Source organism: Oncorhynchus clarkii, chromosome 31 (assembly GCF_045791955.1).
Source record: "Oncorhynchus clarkii lewisi isolate Uvic-CL-2024 chromosome 31, UVic_Ocla_1.0, whole genome shotgun sequence".
NCBI classification, from domain to species: Eukaryota; Metazoa; Chordata; class Actinopteri; order Salmoniformes; family Salmonidae; genus Oncorhynchus; species Oncorhynchus clarkii.
The window spans coordinates 8,460,001-8,478,905 of NC_092177.1; the positions used below are offsets into that span (position 1 = coordinate 8,460,001).

Consider the following 18,905-nt stretch of genomic DNA (forward strand, 5'->3'; position numbering starts at 1 on the left):
TTCAACTCTCTAGAGAGAGCAGGAGCGGTAGAGATACTCTCAATGATTGGCTATGAAAAGCCAACTGACATTTACTCCTGAGGTGCTGACTTGTTGCACCCTCGACAACTACTGTGATTATTATTATTTGACCATGCTGGTCATTTATGAATATTTGAACATCTTGGCCATGTTCTGTTATAATCTCCACCCGGCACAGCCAGAAGAGAACTGGTCCCCCCTCATAGCCTGGTTCCTCTCTAGGTTTCTTCCTAGGTGTTGGCCTTTCTAGGGAGTTTTTCCTAGCCACCGTGCTTCTACACCTGCATTGCTTTCTGTTTGGGGTTTTAGGCTGGGTTTCTGACCAGCACTTTGATATATCAGCTGATGTATGAAGGGCAAAATAAATACATTTAATTTGATATCTCAAATCACATTGGCTACAGTTTCCACATCCACAGCAATATTTCATACTAGCCTACAGTACGTGAGATTCATAACTTTTAAAACCTTGACCAAAGAGAGAGACTGTCAAAGAATACAGCGAAGAGCTGCTGTTTTGATGAGTGAGTTCACGTCTAAGTTTTTATTTATTAAGCACTGTCAACACTGTTTTTATTCAACACTATTACAAAACATAAAACCTGCTTTTCCCTACTTCCCCTGGTATTGCAATGAATGTGTAGCCAAGTGTATCGATAGCTCTGTGTTTTTGTTGTTATTAGCAGCTCGTCGTGTCTAACAATACAGAGGAATATTTAACTTTCTCTGGTCATATGATCAACGTGATTGTGTGCATGAGGCTGATGCGGTACGACTCGAGTTTCACCTTCAGATGGAAGACCATGTCCCCTCTCTCTAGTCAGTCTCACCAGAGGAAAGAAAGGAGAGAGCAGTGAGAGGCGGACCCTCTGTTGTTCTCTCCCTCCCTTCGCTGAGACTAATGCTGTGTTCAAACACCTGGGAACTCGTGAACTAGGAAATCTCCGACTTCAGTGCGTTCAAGACTACTAGAGCGATAAGTGACCGTGACGCTGTGTCTCCGAGTAGGCTTAATGTGGGGAAAAAAACATCTGGTCTTCACAAAGGGAAATTGTTTTGTAAAATGATACATGTTTTGAAGGAGAAGGGAGTTTTATTCTACCAATATGATAATGCATTGTTGAACATTACGTTGGTAACCAGGGAAGTTATTGTGACATCATCAGATTGTGTCTCCTTGTGGTCACTGCTGGCGTTGCATGTATATGTGGGGAGTGAGAACCTTGTGACAATGTTATTGACGTCAATTCAAAAGCATCAGCGCATTACACATACAAGTATTACAATAATTACTGACAAAGTATAATTATTAATATAAGATCATATTTTATTCATGGTGTCTTTACAGTGTTGAAAACAAAATGGGAATACAACATGACTTAAAATCTCTCACAGAGAAACAACTTACAAAACATGGGGTTCATGACACCTCACATTGATACAAAAATAATACACTTAAAAAATACATTCATGTGAACTCATTGGACTAGCACATACATACACAGCACACATAAACACATTGGGAAATCATGATAACCCCTCGGGTTGCACAATTCTGGTCATTTGTCCAAAATTCCCTGGTTTTCCAGAAATCCTGGTTGGATGATTCTCGGATTTCCTGCTTATTCCCTCCTGGTTGCAGGAAACTTCCAACCGGGTTTCTGGAACCCTTACAACAGACTGAAAAGGAACTGTGACCAACCACAGTCTCCATACCTATGAGCTGCCATTCTGTACATACAAACTTATCCAAACCCATGCGCACTAACGACTACAACAAAGCGATGGATATCCTTTCCACACAAAAATACTTAATTGGTCACCAATTACACAACACAAGCACACAATCAGGCCTAATGCATGCTTCCAATGTTGCACTCAGGCTTTTGAGGGCTCACATTACCAAGCGATAATGCTATCCCAGTTTTTTTTCTCTTTTCTTATAGAAATGTGTTAACAAATTGTTACAGTAATGTTGGTTTTGTACCTGGGTGTAGAAGCACACGATGTGTTGTTTTTCTGGGTAACCAACGGTCACGTTGCGTTACAGTATCAACCCTTTTCACCGTCAACCTGTTATTTCTGTTGGTCTAAAATGACAACAGTAGAATATGTTAAACCTTTAATTGTTATATGACTGACCAGTAGAATATGTTAAACCTTTAAATGTTCTATGACTGACCAGTAGAATATGTTAAACCTTTAAATGTTCTATATGTAAAAACAATTAATGTGGAATAATGCATTCTGTTCTGCACACAGTCCCAAACAACACACTTGCATTATAACAGGCCTGCATGTTCTGTACAAAACAGTATAATAGCTGCATAGACATTCTGTACTGTTGGGCTATAGACAGTTAGATTAGATACCATATTTATGTGTTGGGCTATAGACAGTTAGATTAGATACCATATTTATGTGTTGGGCTATATACAGTTAGATTAGATACCATATTTATGTGTTGGGCTATGACTGACCAGATTAGACACCATATTTATGTGTTGGGCTATATACAGTCAGATTAGATACCATATTTATGTGTTGGGCTATAGACAGTTAGATTAGATACCATATTTATGTGTTGGGCTATAGACAGTTAGATTAGATACCATATTCATGTGTTGGGCTATAGACAGTTAGATTAGATACCATATTTATGTGTTGGGCTATATACAGTCAGATTAGAATCCATATTTATGTGTTGGGCTATATACAGTCAGATTAGATACCACATTTATGTGTCGGGCTATATACAGTCAGATTAGATACCACATTTATGTGTTGGGCTATATACAGGCCTGCATGATGTACAAAACAGTATAATAGCTGCATAGACATTATGTACTGTTGGGCTATAGACAGTCAGATTAGATACCACATTTATGTGTTGGGCTATATACAGTCAGATTAGATACCACATTTATGTGTTGGGCTATATACAGTCAGATTAGATACCACATTTATGTGTTGGGCTATATACAGTCAGATTAGATACCACATTTATGTGTTGGGCTATATACAGTCAGATTAGATACCACATTTATGTGTTGGGCTATATACAGTCAGTTTAGATACCACATTTATGTGTTGGGCTATAGACAGTCAGATTAGATACCACATTTATGTGTTGGGCTATATACAGTCAGATTAGATACCACATTTATGTGTTGGGCTATATACAGTCAGATTAGATACCACATTTATGTGTTGGGCTATATACAGTCAGTTTAGATACCACATTTATGTGTTGGACTATATACAGTCAGTTTAGATACCACATTTATGTGTTGGGCTATATACAGTCAGATTAGATACCACATTTATGTGTTGGGCTATATACAGTCAGATTAGATACCACATTTATGTGTTGGGCTATATACAGTCAGTTTAGATACCACATTTATGTGTTGGGCTATAGACAGTCAGATTAGATACCACATTTATGTGTTGGGCTATATACAGTCAGATTAGATACCACATTTATGTGTTGGGCTATATACAGTCAGATTAGATACCACATTTATGTGTTGGGCTATATACAGTCAGTTTAGATACCACATTTATGTGTTGGGCTATATACAGTCAGATTAGATACCACATTTATGTGTTGGGCTATATACAGTCAGATTAGATACCACATTTATGTGTTGGGCTATATACAGTCAGATTAGATACCACATTTATGTGTTGGGCTATATACAGTCAGATTAGATACCACATTTATGTGTTGGGCTATATACAGTCAGTTTAGATACCACATTTATGTGTTGGACTATATACAGTCAGTTTAGATACCACATTTATGTGTTGGGCTATATACAGTCAGATTAGATACCACATTTATGTGTTGGGCTATATACAGTCAGATTAGATACCACATGTATGTGTTGGGCTATAGACAGTCAGATTAGATACCACATTTATGTGATGGGCTATATACAGTCAGATTAGATACCACATTTATGTGTTGGACTATATACAGTCAGATTAGATACCACATTTATGTGTTGGGCTATATACAGTCAGTTTAGATACCACATTTATGTGTTAGGCTATATACAGTCAGATTAGATACCACATTTATGTGTTGGGCTATAGACAGTCAGATTAGATACCACATTTATGTGTTGGGCTATAGACAGTCAGATTAGATACCACATTTATGTGATGGGCTATATACAGTCAGATTAGATACCACATTTATGTGTTGGACTATATACAGTCAGATTAGATACCACATTTATGTGTTGGGCTATATACAGTCAGTTTAGATACCACATTTATGTGTTGGGCTATAGACAGTCAGATTAGACACCACATTTATGTGTTGGGCTATACACAGTCAGATTAGATACCACATTTATGTGTTGGGTTATATACAGTCAGATTTTATACAACATTATGTGCTGTTGGGCTATATGCAGTCAGATTAGATACCACATTTATGTGTTGGGCTATATACAGTCAGATTAGATACAACATTCTGTACTGTTGGGCTATATACAGTCAGATTAGATACCACATTTATGTGTTGGGCTATATACAGTCAGATTAGATACCACATTTATGTGTTGGGCTATATACAGTCAGATTAGATACAACATTCTGTACTGTTGGGCTATAGACAGTCAGATTAGATACCACATTTATGTGTTGGGCTATATACAGTCAGATTAGATACCACATTTATGTGTTGGGCTATAGACAGTCAGAATAGATACCACATTTATGTGTTGGGCTATATACAGTAAGATTAGATACCACATTTATGTGTTGGGCTATATACAGTCAGATTAGATACAACATTCTGTACTGTTGGGCTATAGACAGTCAGATTAGATACCACATTTATGTGTTTGGACTCAAAACACTGTTTTCAACCAAATACCACCAACCGTTACAATTCCGAGAAATGTTTTTTGAGATCAAAGTCAGAAAACTTCCACACTATAGACTATTTACACAATTGGCAATATCAACACTTAAAGTTATATTGAAAAGACAACCTGTTTTACAACAAACACGTGTAATATTTGTGAATATTTATTATCTACTTATTCATAAAATGTATTATTAAAAATGTATTATGTATTCTTTTGTCACATATGCTCTTCGTCCCAAACGTAGTGCACTACTTTGGTCCAGGGTCCATAGGTATAGGGGGCTATTTGAGATGTACTCCCATATCACTGAATGGTGAGGTCACAAATAGGAACTGTATTACTCTATGTGACATGTTTATGGTTATTATGGGTTGTTATTATTGTATTATTGTGTTATTATGTTATTATTGTATTAAATGGAGCTATTATCTGCATGAAATGTAGGCATGTAGGCATTAATGTAAATCCACTCTCTTTATATGGTCAGTGGTGCGTGACCTTGTTGTTACATAGTTGTCTAGGCAGATTCATACTTATGGGAATCGGTTTCACCCAAAGCCAGTCTCTCTCCCCCTCGGATGGAGAGGGGTCCAGATGAGTGAGTTCGATATTGCTGCAGCATTTAGTACAGAATATCTTTGTGTTGCGTGGCCTTGTTGCCATAGTTTCAGATAAACATCCTGTAATACTGTTGAACCCTGTGGAACAAAAGGTGAGTGACACTTTCATTTACTCTACTGAATGTCAAGCCCACTTAGATGCCAATCAATCACATTTTATGGAGACATTCTAAGAATTGACTGTATAGAATAGTAGAATGTAGAATGTTCAAGAATCAACGTCATCATCGTTGAAACGTTGCAGTCTCTCCCTGAAAGAGACCTCTGATAGGGAGCACTGTATCTTTAACTCTAGAATAGAACACTTTTAAAACATTCTAGAACATGACCTCCTCACAGCTTCCATAGTCGCTCTCCACCATGTCAGACCCGTTGTAGCAGCGAGAGTTCCGTCCTGCATGCCTAGCCTGTTGTGTTGCAGGGGGAGGAGGAGGAGAGTTACACTCAGCGTAGGACGGCATGGCAACGCTGAGGCGCATGCTGAGGCGCCGGTAGCCTGACGACACATTGTCCATGCTTTGTGCATGTTGCGTCGGATAGTAACTGATGGCAGTGTACTCGTTGGGGCACTGGGAGCTGGGTAAGGGAAGACCGTCAGGCCCCAGGAAGTCATCCAGGTTCTGGTTACTATAACAGGGGGGTAAGGGAGCGCGGCGGTCAGAACGCTCCAGGGGAAATGGAAATCCGCCGAAGCGAGAGTTTCTACGTGAGTCTATTGATGCGGTCACAGAGCCGTATGTGTCTTCCACAATGTCGAACTGGGGAAACTCCTGGACCTGGGGGTACTCTTGGACCGCAGGGTTGGGTCGACCGTAGTAGTCAGGATCAGCAGGGTAGACTGAACGGCAGGGAGAAGAGAGAGAACACTCATTATCATTCACTATAGTCCTTCGGTATTATCGCCTTTCAGAGGATATTCATACCAATTTTCAAAGTGTCCTTGTCGGTTATAAAACTCCTTAAACTCATTATAGGTAAGGTATTATAACTTCTGAATGATGAAAAGACTATTAAAATTCAACACCTAGACACTTATCCTCTGCAGGAAATGCCTGCCTGACCAGACTATTGCTCAACACCACATGTTCTGTATGTATCAAAACTGATAGTGGATTACATTCATGTATGGATGAGTAACCTCCATTGTTTTGATCTAAAGGACAAAGTGAGAAGGAGTATAACATGAATAATGCTTTGTTATATCCTCCACATCTCCAGATCATTCACCTTCAGACACTTGTCCTTTTGGGTGTCTCATTGGTCATCTCAATGAAATGCTGTCACTTATTGTTGGATAAAGTGAAGACTGGCCCGGCAGGTTGAGTAAGCGACTACCACAGTTATTACCACAGTTATCAATAAAGACTCAATTAAAAACTCAGACAGTTAGCTTAAAGTATCCACTTCGATTTCCCCTCTGGGAGATTATTAAAGTTTATTCAATGAACTCACCTTCATAGTCCTGATCCCAGTGGTGTTTCCTGATGGACTCATTGTCAGAGATGGATGAAGGTGTAGGAGGGAGGTTGGGGGCCACACTACACACCACGGGCCCCTGTGGCTTCTGCTTCCCGGCCCTTAGGCTTACCTGGGACCCCAGCCCCAGGTCCATCTGGTTGTGAAGCCTCAGAGATCTGAAGGGACTGTGTATGTTATCCAGGTCGTTACCAGAGCCCATCAGCATGTTCATCTCTATTGGGCTGACTTTTGGAGTGTCGGCCATCATGGATTTGGCCAGACTGGGTTGGAAGTAACCGTTGGAGTCCTGAACACAGACAGGTTTCTTCTTCTGTTGGACATAACGTTTGCGGACACAGACGAAGACACCGACCAGGAAGAAAACCCCCATCAAGCTGGCACATATCTCCACTATCTCGATGTAGCCCAGTCCGGCGTACACCTGTATTGAGGATGAGACAGGACACCTTTTGGTTAGCTTCAAGCAGGGCCGTCTAAGGCTGATATTTGGTTGGGAACCCCGCCCCAACTCTCAACAAGAAGTTTGAGACTGAGTTCCCAAAAATAAAACTATGGGTTATGGGCCCCCTAGCGGAGCCAGTCCTGGCTTAACTAAAATTCTCCAGGGGTGAAGTTTCCTTTTGGTACAGGTCTAGGATCAGCCTCCCCTCCCCCAATCATAACCGTTACCAGTAGTGGGAAAAAAGGCTAAACTGACACAATATCAGCATCTAGGGCAATTTCACTCTATTCCTACTAAAACCAGATATGTTACACAGAGCATTATGTGTACCTTAGTTTAGAATGTTACAATACCTGTGGCAGAGGGTCGCAGTGGATGGAGCCCCCGGAGAAGGTACAGTTGTACCCTTCTAGACACGGGTTGGGGGAGCATCCGTCAATTAGGCTCTGACACCTAAAGAAGGGGGAGCAGAAAAATACTTTGTTGTCCATTAACTTGCAGAGAACGGAAATTAAGGGTTTTGCTTTCAGTTCAATCCAGGTGAGGAGGTCTTAACAATTGTACGATATGGCAGGTGAGGAGGTCTTAAAGAATCAGAACAACTGTACTATATGGCAGGTGAGGAGGTCTTAAAGAATCAGAACAACTGTACCATATGGCAGGTGAGGAGGTCTTAAAGAATCAGAACAACTGTACTATATGGCAGGTGAGGAGGTCTTAAAGAATCAGAACAACTGTACCATATGGCAGGTGAGGAGGTCTTAACAACAGTACTATATGGCAGGTGAGGAGGTCTTAACAACTGTACTATATGGGAGGTGAGGAGGTCTTAAAGAATCAGAACAACTGTACTATATGGCAGGTGAGGAGGTCTTAAAGAATCAGAACAACTGTACCATATGGCAGGTGAGGAGGTCTTAACAACTGTACCATATGGCAGGTGAGGAGGTCTTAAAGAATCAGAACAACTGTACCATCTGGATCATTGGTACTCTAACTTCCGCGATACATACAAAGCCCTCCCTTGCCCTCCTTTCGGCAAATCTGACCACAACTCCATTTTGTCCAGCCTATAGACAGAAACTAAAATAGGAAACGCCGGTGCTCAGGTCTGTTCAGCGCTGGTCCGACCAATCTGATTCAACACTTCAAGATTGTTTTGATCATGTGGACTGGGATATGTTCACGGATAGCCTCAGACAACAACATTGATAGATACGCTGATTAGGTGAGTGAGTTTATTAGCAAGTGCATCGGTGATGTTGAACCCACGGTGACTAATAAAAACCTTCCCCAACTAGAAACTGTGGATTGATGACAGCATTCGCGCAAAACTGAAAGCGCGAACCACAGCTTTTAATCACGGTAAGGCGACCGGAAAGATGACTGAATACAAGGCAATCAAACAAGCTGAGCGTCAGTATAGAGACAAAGTAGAGTCGCAATTCAACGGCTCAGACACGAGACGTATGTGGCAGGGTCTACAGTCATTCACGGATTATAAAAATAAAACTAGCCCTGTCGCAGACACGGACGTCTTGCTCCCAGACACACTAAACAACTTCTTTGCTCGCTTTGAAGATAGTACAGTGCCACTGACACGGCCCGCTACCAAGACCTGCAGGCTCTCCTTCACCGCACCCAACGTCAGTAAAACATTTAAACGTGTTAACCCTCGAAGGCTGCCGGCCCAGACGGCATCCTTAGCCGCATCCTCAGAGCATGCGCAGACCAGCTGGCTGATGTGTTTACGGACATATTCAATCAATCCCTATCCCAGTCTGCTATTCCCACATGCTTCAAGAGGGCCACCATTGTCCCTGTTCCCAAGAAAGCTAAGATAACTGAGATAAACGATTATGGCCCCGTAGCACACACTTCTGTCATCATGAAGTGCTTTGAGAGATTAGTCAAGAATCATATAACCTCCACCCTACCTGACACCCTAGACCCATTCCAATTTGCTTACCGCCCCAATAGGTCCACAGACGACGCAATCTCAATCACACTTCATACTGCCCTAACCCATCTGGACAAGAGGAATACCTATGTAAGAATGCTGTTCATCGATTACAGCTCAGCATTTAACACCATAGTGCCCTCCAAACTCGTCATTAAGCTCAAGACCCTAGGTCTCGACCCCGCCCTGTGCAACTGGGTCCTGGACTTTCTGACGGGCCACCCCCAGGTGGTGAGGTTAGGGAACAACATCTCCACCCCGCTGATCCTCAACACTGGGGCCCCACATGGGTGCGTTCTCAGCCCTCTCCTGTACTCCCTGCTCACCCATGACTGTGTGGCCATGCACGCCTCCAACTCAATCATCAAGTTTGAAGACAACACTACAGTGGTAGGCTTGATTGCAAACAACGTCAAGAGTTTTGTTATCACAGACTGGAACATGTTCCGGGATTCTTCAGATGGCATTGAGGAGTACACCACATCAGTCACTGGCATTATCAATAAGTGCATCGAGGACGTCGTCCCCACAGTGACTGTACGTACATACTCCAACCAGAAGCCATGGATTACAGGCAGCATTAGCACTGAGCTAAAGGGAAGAGCTGCCGCTTTCAAGGAAATCCTGCTATGCCTTGCGACGAACCATCAAACAGGCAAAGCGTCAATACAGGACTAAGATTGAATACTACATACTACATCGGCTCCGACACTCGTCTTATGTGGCAGGGCTTGCAAACTATTACAGACTACAAAGGGAAACACAGCCGCGAGCTGCCCAGTGACACGAGCCTACCAGACGAGCTAAATCACTTCTATGCTCACTTCGAGGCAAGCAACACTGAGGCAAGCATGAGAGCATCAGCTGTTCCGGAAGACTGTGTGATCACGTTCTCCGTAGCCGACGTGAGAATTCACAAGGCTGCAGGGCCAGACGGATTACCAGGACATGTGCTGACCACCTGGCAGATGTCTTCACTGACATTTTCAACCTGTCCCTGACTGAGTCTGTAATACCAACATGTTTCAAGCAGACCACCTTAGTGCCTGTGCCCAAGAACACGAAGGCAACCTGCCTAAATGACTACCGTGTACTCACATCCATGGCCATGAAGTGCTTTGAACGGCTGGTAATGGCTCACATCAACACCATTATCCCAGAAACCCAAGACCCACTCCAATTTGCATACTGCCCAAACAGATCCACAGATGATGCAATCTCTATTGCACTCCACACTGCCCTTTCCCACCTGGACAAAAGGAACAACTATGTGAGAATGTTATTCATTGACTACAGCTCAGCGTTCAACACCATAGTACCCTCAAAGCTCATCACTAAGCTAAGGACCCTGGGAATAAACACCTCCCTCTGCAACTGCATCCTGGACTTCCTGACGGGCCGCCCTAAGGTGGTGAGGGTAGGTAGCAACACATCTGCCACGCTGATCCTCAACACTGGAGCCCCCAGGGGTGCGTGCTTATTCTCCTCCTGTACTCCCTGTTCACCCACGACTGCATGGCCAGGCACGACTCCAACGCCATCATTAAGTTAGCAGATGACACAACAGTAGGCCTGATCACCGACAATGACCAGACAGCCTATAGGGAGGTGGTCAGAGACCTGGCCGGGTGGTGGCAGAATGACAACCTATCCCTCAACGTAACAAAGACTAAGGAGATGATTGTGGACTACAGGAAAAGGAGGACCGAGCACGCCTCCATTTCCAACTCAGGAAAGATTTAGCATGGGTCCTGACATCCTCAAAAGGTTCTACAGCTGCAACATCGAGAGCATGGTTGCATCACTGCCTGGTACGGCAATTGTTCGGCCTCCGGCCGGAAGGCACATGCGTATGGCCCAGTACATCACTGGGGCTATGCTGCCTGCCATCCAGGACCTCTACACCAGGTGGTGTCAGAGGAAGGCCCTAAAAATTGTCAAAGACCCCAGTCACCACAGTCATAGACTGTTCTCTCTACTACCGCATGGCAAGCGGTACCAGAGTGCCAAGTCTAGGACAAAAAGGCTTCTCAAAAGTTTTTACCCCCAAGCCATAAGACTCCCGAACAGGTAATCAAATAGCTACCTGGACTATTTGCACTGTGTGCCCCCTCTCATCCCTCTTTTTCGCTGCAGCTACTCTCTGTTTATCATATGTGCATTGTCACTTTAACTATACATTCATGTACATACTACCTCAATTGGCCCGACCAACCAGTGCTCCCGCACATTGGCTAACCGAGCTATCTGCAACCCCTCTTTTACGCTTCTGCTACTCTCTGTTCATCATATATGCATAGTCACTTTAGCGATACCTACATGTACATACTACCTCAATCAGCCCAACTAACTCGTGTCTGTATATAGCCTCTCTACTGTATATAACCTCTCTACTGTATATAGCCTCTACTGTATATAGCCTCGCTACTGTATATAGCCTCTCTACTGTATATAACCTCTCTACTGTATATAGCCTCTACTGTATATAACCTCTCTACTGTATATAGCCTCTACTGTATATAGCCTCTACTGTATATAGCCTCTACTGTATATAGCCTCTCTACTGTATATAACCTCTCTACTGTATATAGCCTCTACTGTATATAGCCTCTACTGTATATAGCCTCTACTGTATATAGCCTCTCTACTGTATATAACCTCTCTACTGTATATAGCCTCAACTGTATATAGCCTCTCTACTGTATATACCCTCACTACTGTATATAGCCTCCCTACTGTATATAGCCTCGCTACTGTATATAGCCTCTACTGTTATAGCCCCACTACTGTATATAGCCTCTCTACTGTATATAGCATCTATACTGTTATAGCCTCACTACTGTATATAGCTTCTCTACTGTATATAGCCTCTCTACTGTATATAACCTCTCTACTGTATATAGCCTCTCTACTGTTAGAGCCTTGCTACTGTATATAGCCTCTCTACTGTATATAGCCTCTCTACTGTATATAGCCTCTCTACTGTATATAGCCTCTCTACTGTATATAGCCTCGCTACTGTATATAGCCTCTCTACTGTTATAGCCTCGCTACTGTAAATCAAATCAAATCAAATGTAATTTGTCACATACACATGGTTAGCAGATGTTAATGGTCACATACACATGGTTAGCAGATGTTAATGGTCACATACACATGGTTAGCAGATGTTAATGCGAGTGTAGCGAAATGCTTGTGCTTCTAGTTCCGACAATGCAGTAATAACCAACAAGTAATCTAGCTAACAATTCCAAAACTACTACCTTATACACACAAGTGTAAAGGGATAAAGAATATGTACATAAAGATATATGAATGAGTGATGGTACAGAACGGCATAGGCAAGATGCAGTAGATGGTATCGAGTACAGGATAAACATATGAGATGAGTATGTAAACAAAGTGGCAAAGTTTAAAGTGGCTAGTGATACATGTATTACATAAAGATGCAGTAGATGATATAGAGTACAGTATATACGTATACATATGAGATAAATAATGTGGGGTATGTAAACATTATATTAAGTAGCATTGTTTAAAGTGGCTAGCGATATATTTGACATCAATTCCCATCAATTCCCATTATTAAAGTGGCTGGAGTTGAGTCAGTGTGTTGGCAGCAGCCACTCAATGTTAGTGGTGGCTGTTTAACAGTCTGATGGCCTTGAGATAGAAGCTGTTTTTCAGTCTCTCGGTCCCAGCTTTGATGCACCTGTACTGACCTCGCCTTCTGGATGATAGCGGGGTGAACAGGCAGTGGCTCGGGTGGTTGTTGTCCTTGATGATCTTTATGGCCTTCCTGTGACATCGGGTGGTGTAGGTGTCCTGGAGGGCAGGTAGTTTGCCCCCGGTGATGCGTTGTGCAGACCTCACTACCCTCTGGAGAGCCTTACGGTTGTGGGCGGAGCAGTTGCCGTACCAGGCGGTGATACAGCCCGACAGGATGCTCTCGATTGTGCATCTGTAGAAGTTTGTGAGTGCTTTTGGTGACAAGCCAAATTTCTTCAGCCTCCTGAGGTTGAAGAGGCGCTGCTGCGCCTTCTTCACGATGCTGTCTGTGTGGGTGGACCAATTCAGTTTGTCTGTGATGTGTGCGCCGATGAACTTAAAACTTACTATATAGCCTCTCTACTGTATATAGCCTCTCTACTGTATATAGTCTCTCTACTGTATATAGCCTCTCTACTGTTATAGCCTCGCTACTGTATATAGCCTCTCTACTGTATATAGCCTCTCTACTGTATATAGCCTCTACTGTTATAGCCTCGCTACTGTATATAGCCTCGCTACTGTATATAGCCTCTCTACTGTATATAGCCTCGCTACTGTATATAGTCTCTCTACTGTATATAGCCTCTCTACTGTATATAGCCTCGCTACTGTATATAGCCTTGCTACTGTATATAGCCTCTCTACTGTATATAGCCTCTCTACTGTATATAGCCACTCTACTGTATATAGCCACTCTACTGTATATAGCCTCTCTACTGTATATAGCCTCTCTACTGTATATAGCCTTGCTACTGTATATAGCCTCTCTACTGTATATAGCCTCTCTACTGTATATAGCCTCGCTACTGTATATAGCCTCGCTACTGTACATAGCCTCTCTACTGTATATAGCCTCTCTACTGTATATAGCCTCTCTACTGTTATAGCCTCTCTACTGTTATAACATCTCTACTGTATATAGCCTCTCTACTGTATATAGCCTCGCTACTGTATATAGTCTCTCTACTGTATATAGCCTCTCTACTGTATATAGCCTCGCTACTGTATATAGCCTTGCTACTGTATATAGCCTCTCTACTGTATATAGCCTCTCTACTGTATATAGCCACTCTACTGTATATAGCCACTCTACTGTATATAGCCTCTCTACTGTATATAGCCTCTCTACTGTATATAGCCTTGCTACTGTATATAGCCTCTCTACTGTATATAGCCTCTCTACTGTACATAGCCTCTCTACTGTATATAGCCTCTCTACTGTATATAGCCTCTCTACTGTATATAGCCTCTCTACCGTTATAGCCTCTCTACTGTATATAGCCTCTCTACTGTTATAACATCTCTACTGTATATAGCCTCGCTACTGTATATAGCCTTGCTACTGTATATAGCCTCTCTACTGTATATAGCCTCTCTACTGTATATAGCCACTCTACTGTATATAGCCACTCTACTGTATATAGCCCTCTACTGTATATAGCCTCTCTACTGTATATAGCCTTGCTACTGTATATAGCCTCTCTACTGTATATAGCCTCTCTACTGTATATAGCCTCGCTACTGTATATAGCCTCGCTACTGTACATAGCCTCTCTACTGTATATAGCCTCTCTACTGTATATAGCCTCTCTACTGTTATAGCCTCTCTACTGTTATAACATCTCTACTGTATATAGCCTCTCTACTGTACATAGCCTCTCTACTGTATATAGCCTCTACTGTATATAGCCTCTCTACTGTATATAGCCTCTCTACCGTTATAGCCTCTCTACTGTATATAGCCTCACCACTGGATAATACCTCTACTGTATATAGTCTCTCTACTGTATATAGCCTCTCTACTGTATATAGCCTCTCTACTGTATATAGCCTCCCTACTGTATATAGCCTCTCTACTGTTATAGCCTTGCTACTGTATATAGCCTTGCTACTGTATATAGCCTCTCTACTGTATATAGCCTCTCTACTGTATATAGCCTCTCTACTGTGTATAGCCTCTCTACTGTATATAGCCTCTCTACTGTTATAGCCTCTCTACTGTTATAGCCCCACTACTGTATATAGTCTCTCTACTGTATATAGCCTCTCTACTGTATATAGCCTCTCTACTGTTATAGCCTTGCTACTGTATATAGCCTTGCTACTGTATATAGCCTCTCTACTGTATATAGCCTCTCTACTGTATATAGCCTCCCTACTGTATATAGCCTCTCTACTGTATATAGCCTCGCTACTGTATATAATCTTTTTACTGTTGTTTTTATTTCTTTACTTACCTTTTGTTCACTTAATATATTTTTTTGCACTATTGGTTAGAGCCTGTAAGTAAGCATTTCACTGTAAGGTCTACCTGCTGTATTCAGCGCACATGATTTGATTTGATCGTGGATTTCAGGAAACAGCAGAGGGAACCCCACCCCCCCCCCCCCATCCACATCGACGGGACTGTAGTGGAGAAGGTGGAACGTTTTAAGTTCCTCGGCGTACACATCACGGACAAACTGAAATGGTCCACCCACACAGAAAGCGTGGTGAAGAAGGCACAGCAGCATCTCTTCAACCTCAGGAGGCTGAAGAAGTTTTCCTTGTCACTGAAAACAATCACAAACTTCTACAGATGCACAATCGAGAGCATCCTGTCGGGCTGTATCACCGCCTGGTACGGCAACTGCTCCGCCCACAACCGTAAGGCTCTCCAGAGGGTAGTGAGGTCTGCACAACGCATCACCGGGTGCAAACTACCTGCCCTCCAAGACACCTACACCACCCGATGTCACAGGAAGGCCAAAAAAGATCATCAAGGACAACAACCACCCGAGCCACTGCCTGTTCACCCCGCTATCATCCAGAAGGCGAGGTCGGTACAGGTGCATCAAAGCTGGGACCGAGAGACTGAAAAACAGCTTCTATCTCAAGGCCATCAGACTGTTAAACAGCCATCACTAACATTGAGTGGCTGCTGCCAACATACTGACTCAAATCTCTAGCCACTTTAATTATTAATGCTACTTTATATAATGTTTACATAACCTACATTACTCATCTCATATGTATTAACTGTACTCTATACCACCTACTGCATCTTTCCTATGCCGTTCGGCCATCGCTCATCCATATATTTATATGTACATATTCTTATTCATCCCATTACATTGTGTGTATAAGGTAGAAGCACAAGCATTTCGCTACACTCGCATCTGCTAACCATGTGTATATGTGTCAATTGTCGTTGATTACTTGTTAGCTGTTCCTTGTCTCCTCTAACTACCCATTCACCCCGTTTACTGATTAGGCTATATCTCTCTCTGTTTCTGTTCCTGTCCTTGTCGGATTCTTGTTTGTGTTTCATGCCTGAGCCAGACTATCGTCATGTTTGCTGTAACCTTGTCCTGTCCTGCATCTATCTGAGCCTACCTATGTTTGGTTATTAAAGAAGCTCTCGTCCTCATTCACTCACCATAACATCTGCTAACCATCCAGGGAGCGTGTAGGCAGACACGAGCAGGAAGTGTCTGCTGCTCGACATGCCGTTGAGACCCTGGCCACCCAAGTCTCCAACCTCACAGAACAGGTTCACCATCTCCGCCTCGATCCACCGGCCACTTCCAGGGCTTTCGAATCTCCGGAGCCCAGAATCAATAACCCGCCGTGTTACTCTGGGGAGCCCACTGAATGCCGCTCGTTCCTCACCCAGTGTGATATTGTGTTTTCTCTCCAGCCCAACACTTACTCCAGGAGCACTGCTCGTGTCGCCTACGTCATATCTCTCCTTATGGGACGGGCTCGTGAGTGGGGCACGGCAATCTGGGAGGCAAGGGCTGAGTGTACTAACCAGTATCAGGACTTTAAGGAGGAGATGATACGGGTTTTTGATCGATCTGTTTTTGGGGAGGAGGCTTCCAGGGCCCTGTCTTCCCTATGTCAAGGTAATCGATCCATAACAGACTACTCTATTGAGTTTCGCACTCTTGCTGCCTCCAGTGGCTGGAACGAGCCGGCTTTGCTCGCTCGTTTTCTGGAGGGTCTCCGCGCAGAGGTAAAGGATGAGATTCTCTCCCGGGAGGTCCCTTCCAGCGTGGATTCCCTGATTGAACTCGCTATTCGCATTGAGCGACGGGTTGATCTGCGTCACCGAGCTCGTGGAAAGGAGCTCGCGTTCTCCGTTGCCCCCCTCTCCGCATCACTACCATCTTCCTCTGCCGGCTCGGGAGCTGAGCCTATGCAGCTGGGAGGTATCCGCATCTCGACTAAGGAGAGGGAACGGAGAATCACCAACCGCCTCTGTCTCTATTGCGGTTCTGCTGGTCATTTTGTCACTTCATGTCCAGTAAAAGCCAGAGCTCATCAGTAAGCGGAGGGCTACTGGTGAGCGCTACTACTCCTGTCTCTCCTTCAAGATCCTGCACTACCTTGTCGGTCCATCTACGCTGGACCGGTTCGTCAGCTTCCTGCAGTGCCTTAATAGACTCTGGGGCGGAGGGCTGTTTTATGGACGAGACCTGGGCTCGGGAACATGACATTCCTCTCAGACAGTTAAGGGAGTCCACGGCCTTGTTCGCCCTGGATGGTAGTCCTCTCCCCAGGATTCAGCGTGAGACGCTACCTTTAACCCTCACTGTTTCTGGTAATCATAGCGAAACCATTTCTTTTTTGATTTTTCGTTCACCTTTTACACCTGTTGTTTTGGGCCATCCCTGGCTAGTTTGTCATAATCCTTCCATTAATTGGTCTAGTAATTCTATCCTCTCCTGGAACGTCTCTTGTCATGTGAAATGTTTAATGTCTGCTATCCCTCCTGTTTCCTCTGTCTCTTCTTCACAGGAGGAGCCTGGTGATTTGACAGGGGTGCCGGAGGAATATCACGATCTGCGCACGGTGTTCAGTCGGTCCAGGGCCACCTCTCTTCCTCCACACCGGTCGTATGATTGTAGTATTGATCTCCTTCCGGGAACCACTCCCCCCCGGGGTAGACTATACTCTCTGTCGGCTCCCGAACGTAAGGCTCTCGAGGATTATTTGTCTGTAGCTCTTGACGCCGGTACCATAGTCCCCTCCTCCTCTCCCGCCGGAGCGGGGTTTTTTTTTGTCAAGAAGAAGGACGGGTCTCTGCGCCCCTGCATAGATTATCGAGGGCTGAATGACATAACAGTTAAGAATCGTTATCCGCTTCCTCTTATGTCTTCAGCCTTCGAGATCCTGCAGGGAGCCAGGTTTTTCACTAAGTTGGACCTTCGTAACGCTTACCATCTCGTGCGCATCAGGGAGGGGGACGAGTGGAAGACGGCGTTTAACACTCCGTTAGGGCACTTTGAATACCGGGTTCTTCCTTTCGGCCTCGCTAACGCTCCAGCTGTCTTTCAGGCATTAGTCAATGATGTCCTGAGAGACATGCTGAACATCTTTGTTTTCGTTTACCTTGACGATATCCTGATTTTTTCACCGTCACTCCAGATTCATGTTCAGCACGTTCGACGTGTCCTCCAGCGCCTTTTAGAGAATTGTCTTTTTGTGAAGGCTGAGAAGTGCACTTTTCATGCCTCCTCCGTCACATTTCTCGGTTCTGTTATTTCCGCTGAAGGCATTAAGATGGATCCCGCTAAAGTCCAAGCTGTCATTGATTGGCCCGTCCCTAAGTCACGCGTCGAGCTGCAGCGCTTTCTCGGCTTCGCGAACTTCTATCGTCGTTTCATCCGTAATTTCGGTCAGGTGGCCGCTCCTCTCACAGCCCTTACTTCTGTCAAGACGTGCTTTAAGTGGTCCGTTTC

General features: G+C 43.7%; 1 protein-coding gene across 1 annotated transcript in view; it reads right to left on the reverse strand.

Moving 5' to 3' along the window:
• Positions 1-5,760: 5,760 nt before the first annotated feature.
• The window catches only part of LOC139390656 (protocadherin Fat 2-like), an 80,752-nt gene continuing 67,607 nt past the window's right edge, over positions 5,761-18,905 (reverse strand). The window contains exons 26-28 of the mRNA XM_071137926.1: positions 7,802-7,901; positions 6,980-7,427; positions 5,761-6,365 (exon numbers count right to left, since the gene is read on the reverse strand). Coding sequence (XP_070994027.1) covers positions 5,845-6,365; positions 6,980-7,427; positions 7,802-7,901 — 1,069 coding nt within the window. The 3' untranslated portion in view covers positions 5,761-5,844. The remainder of the gene's footprint in view (positions 6,366-6,979; positions 7,428-7,801; positions 7,902-18,905) is intronic.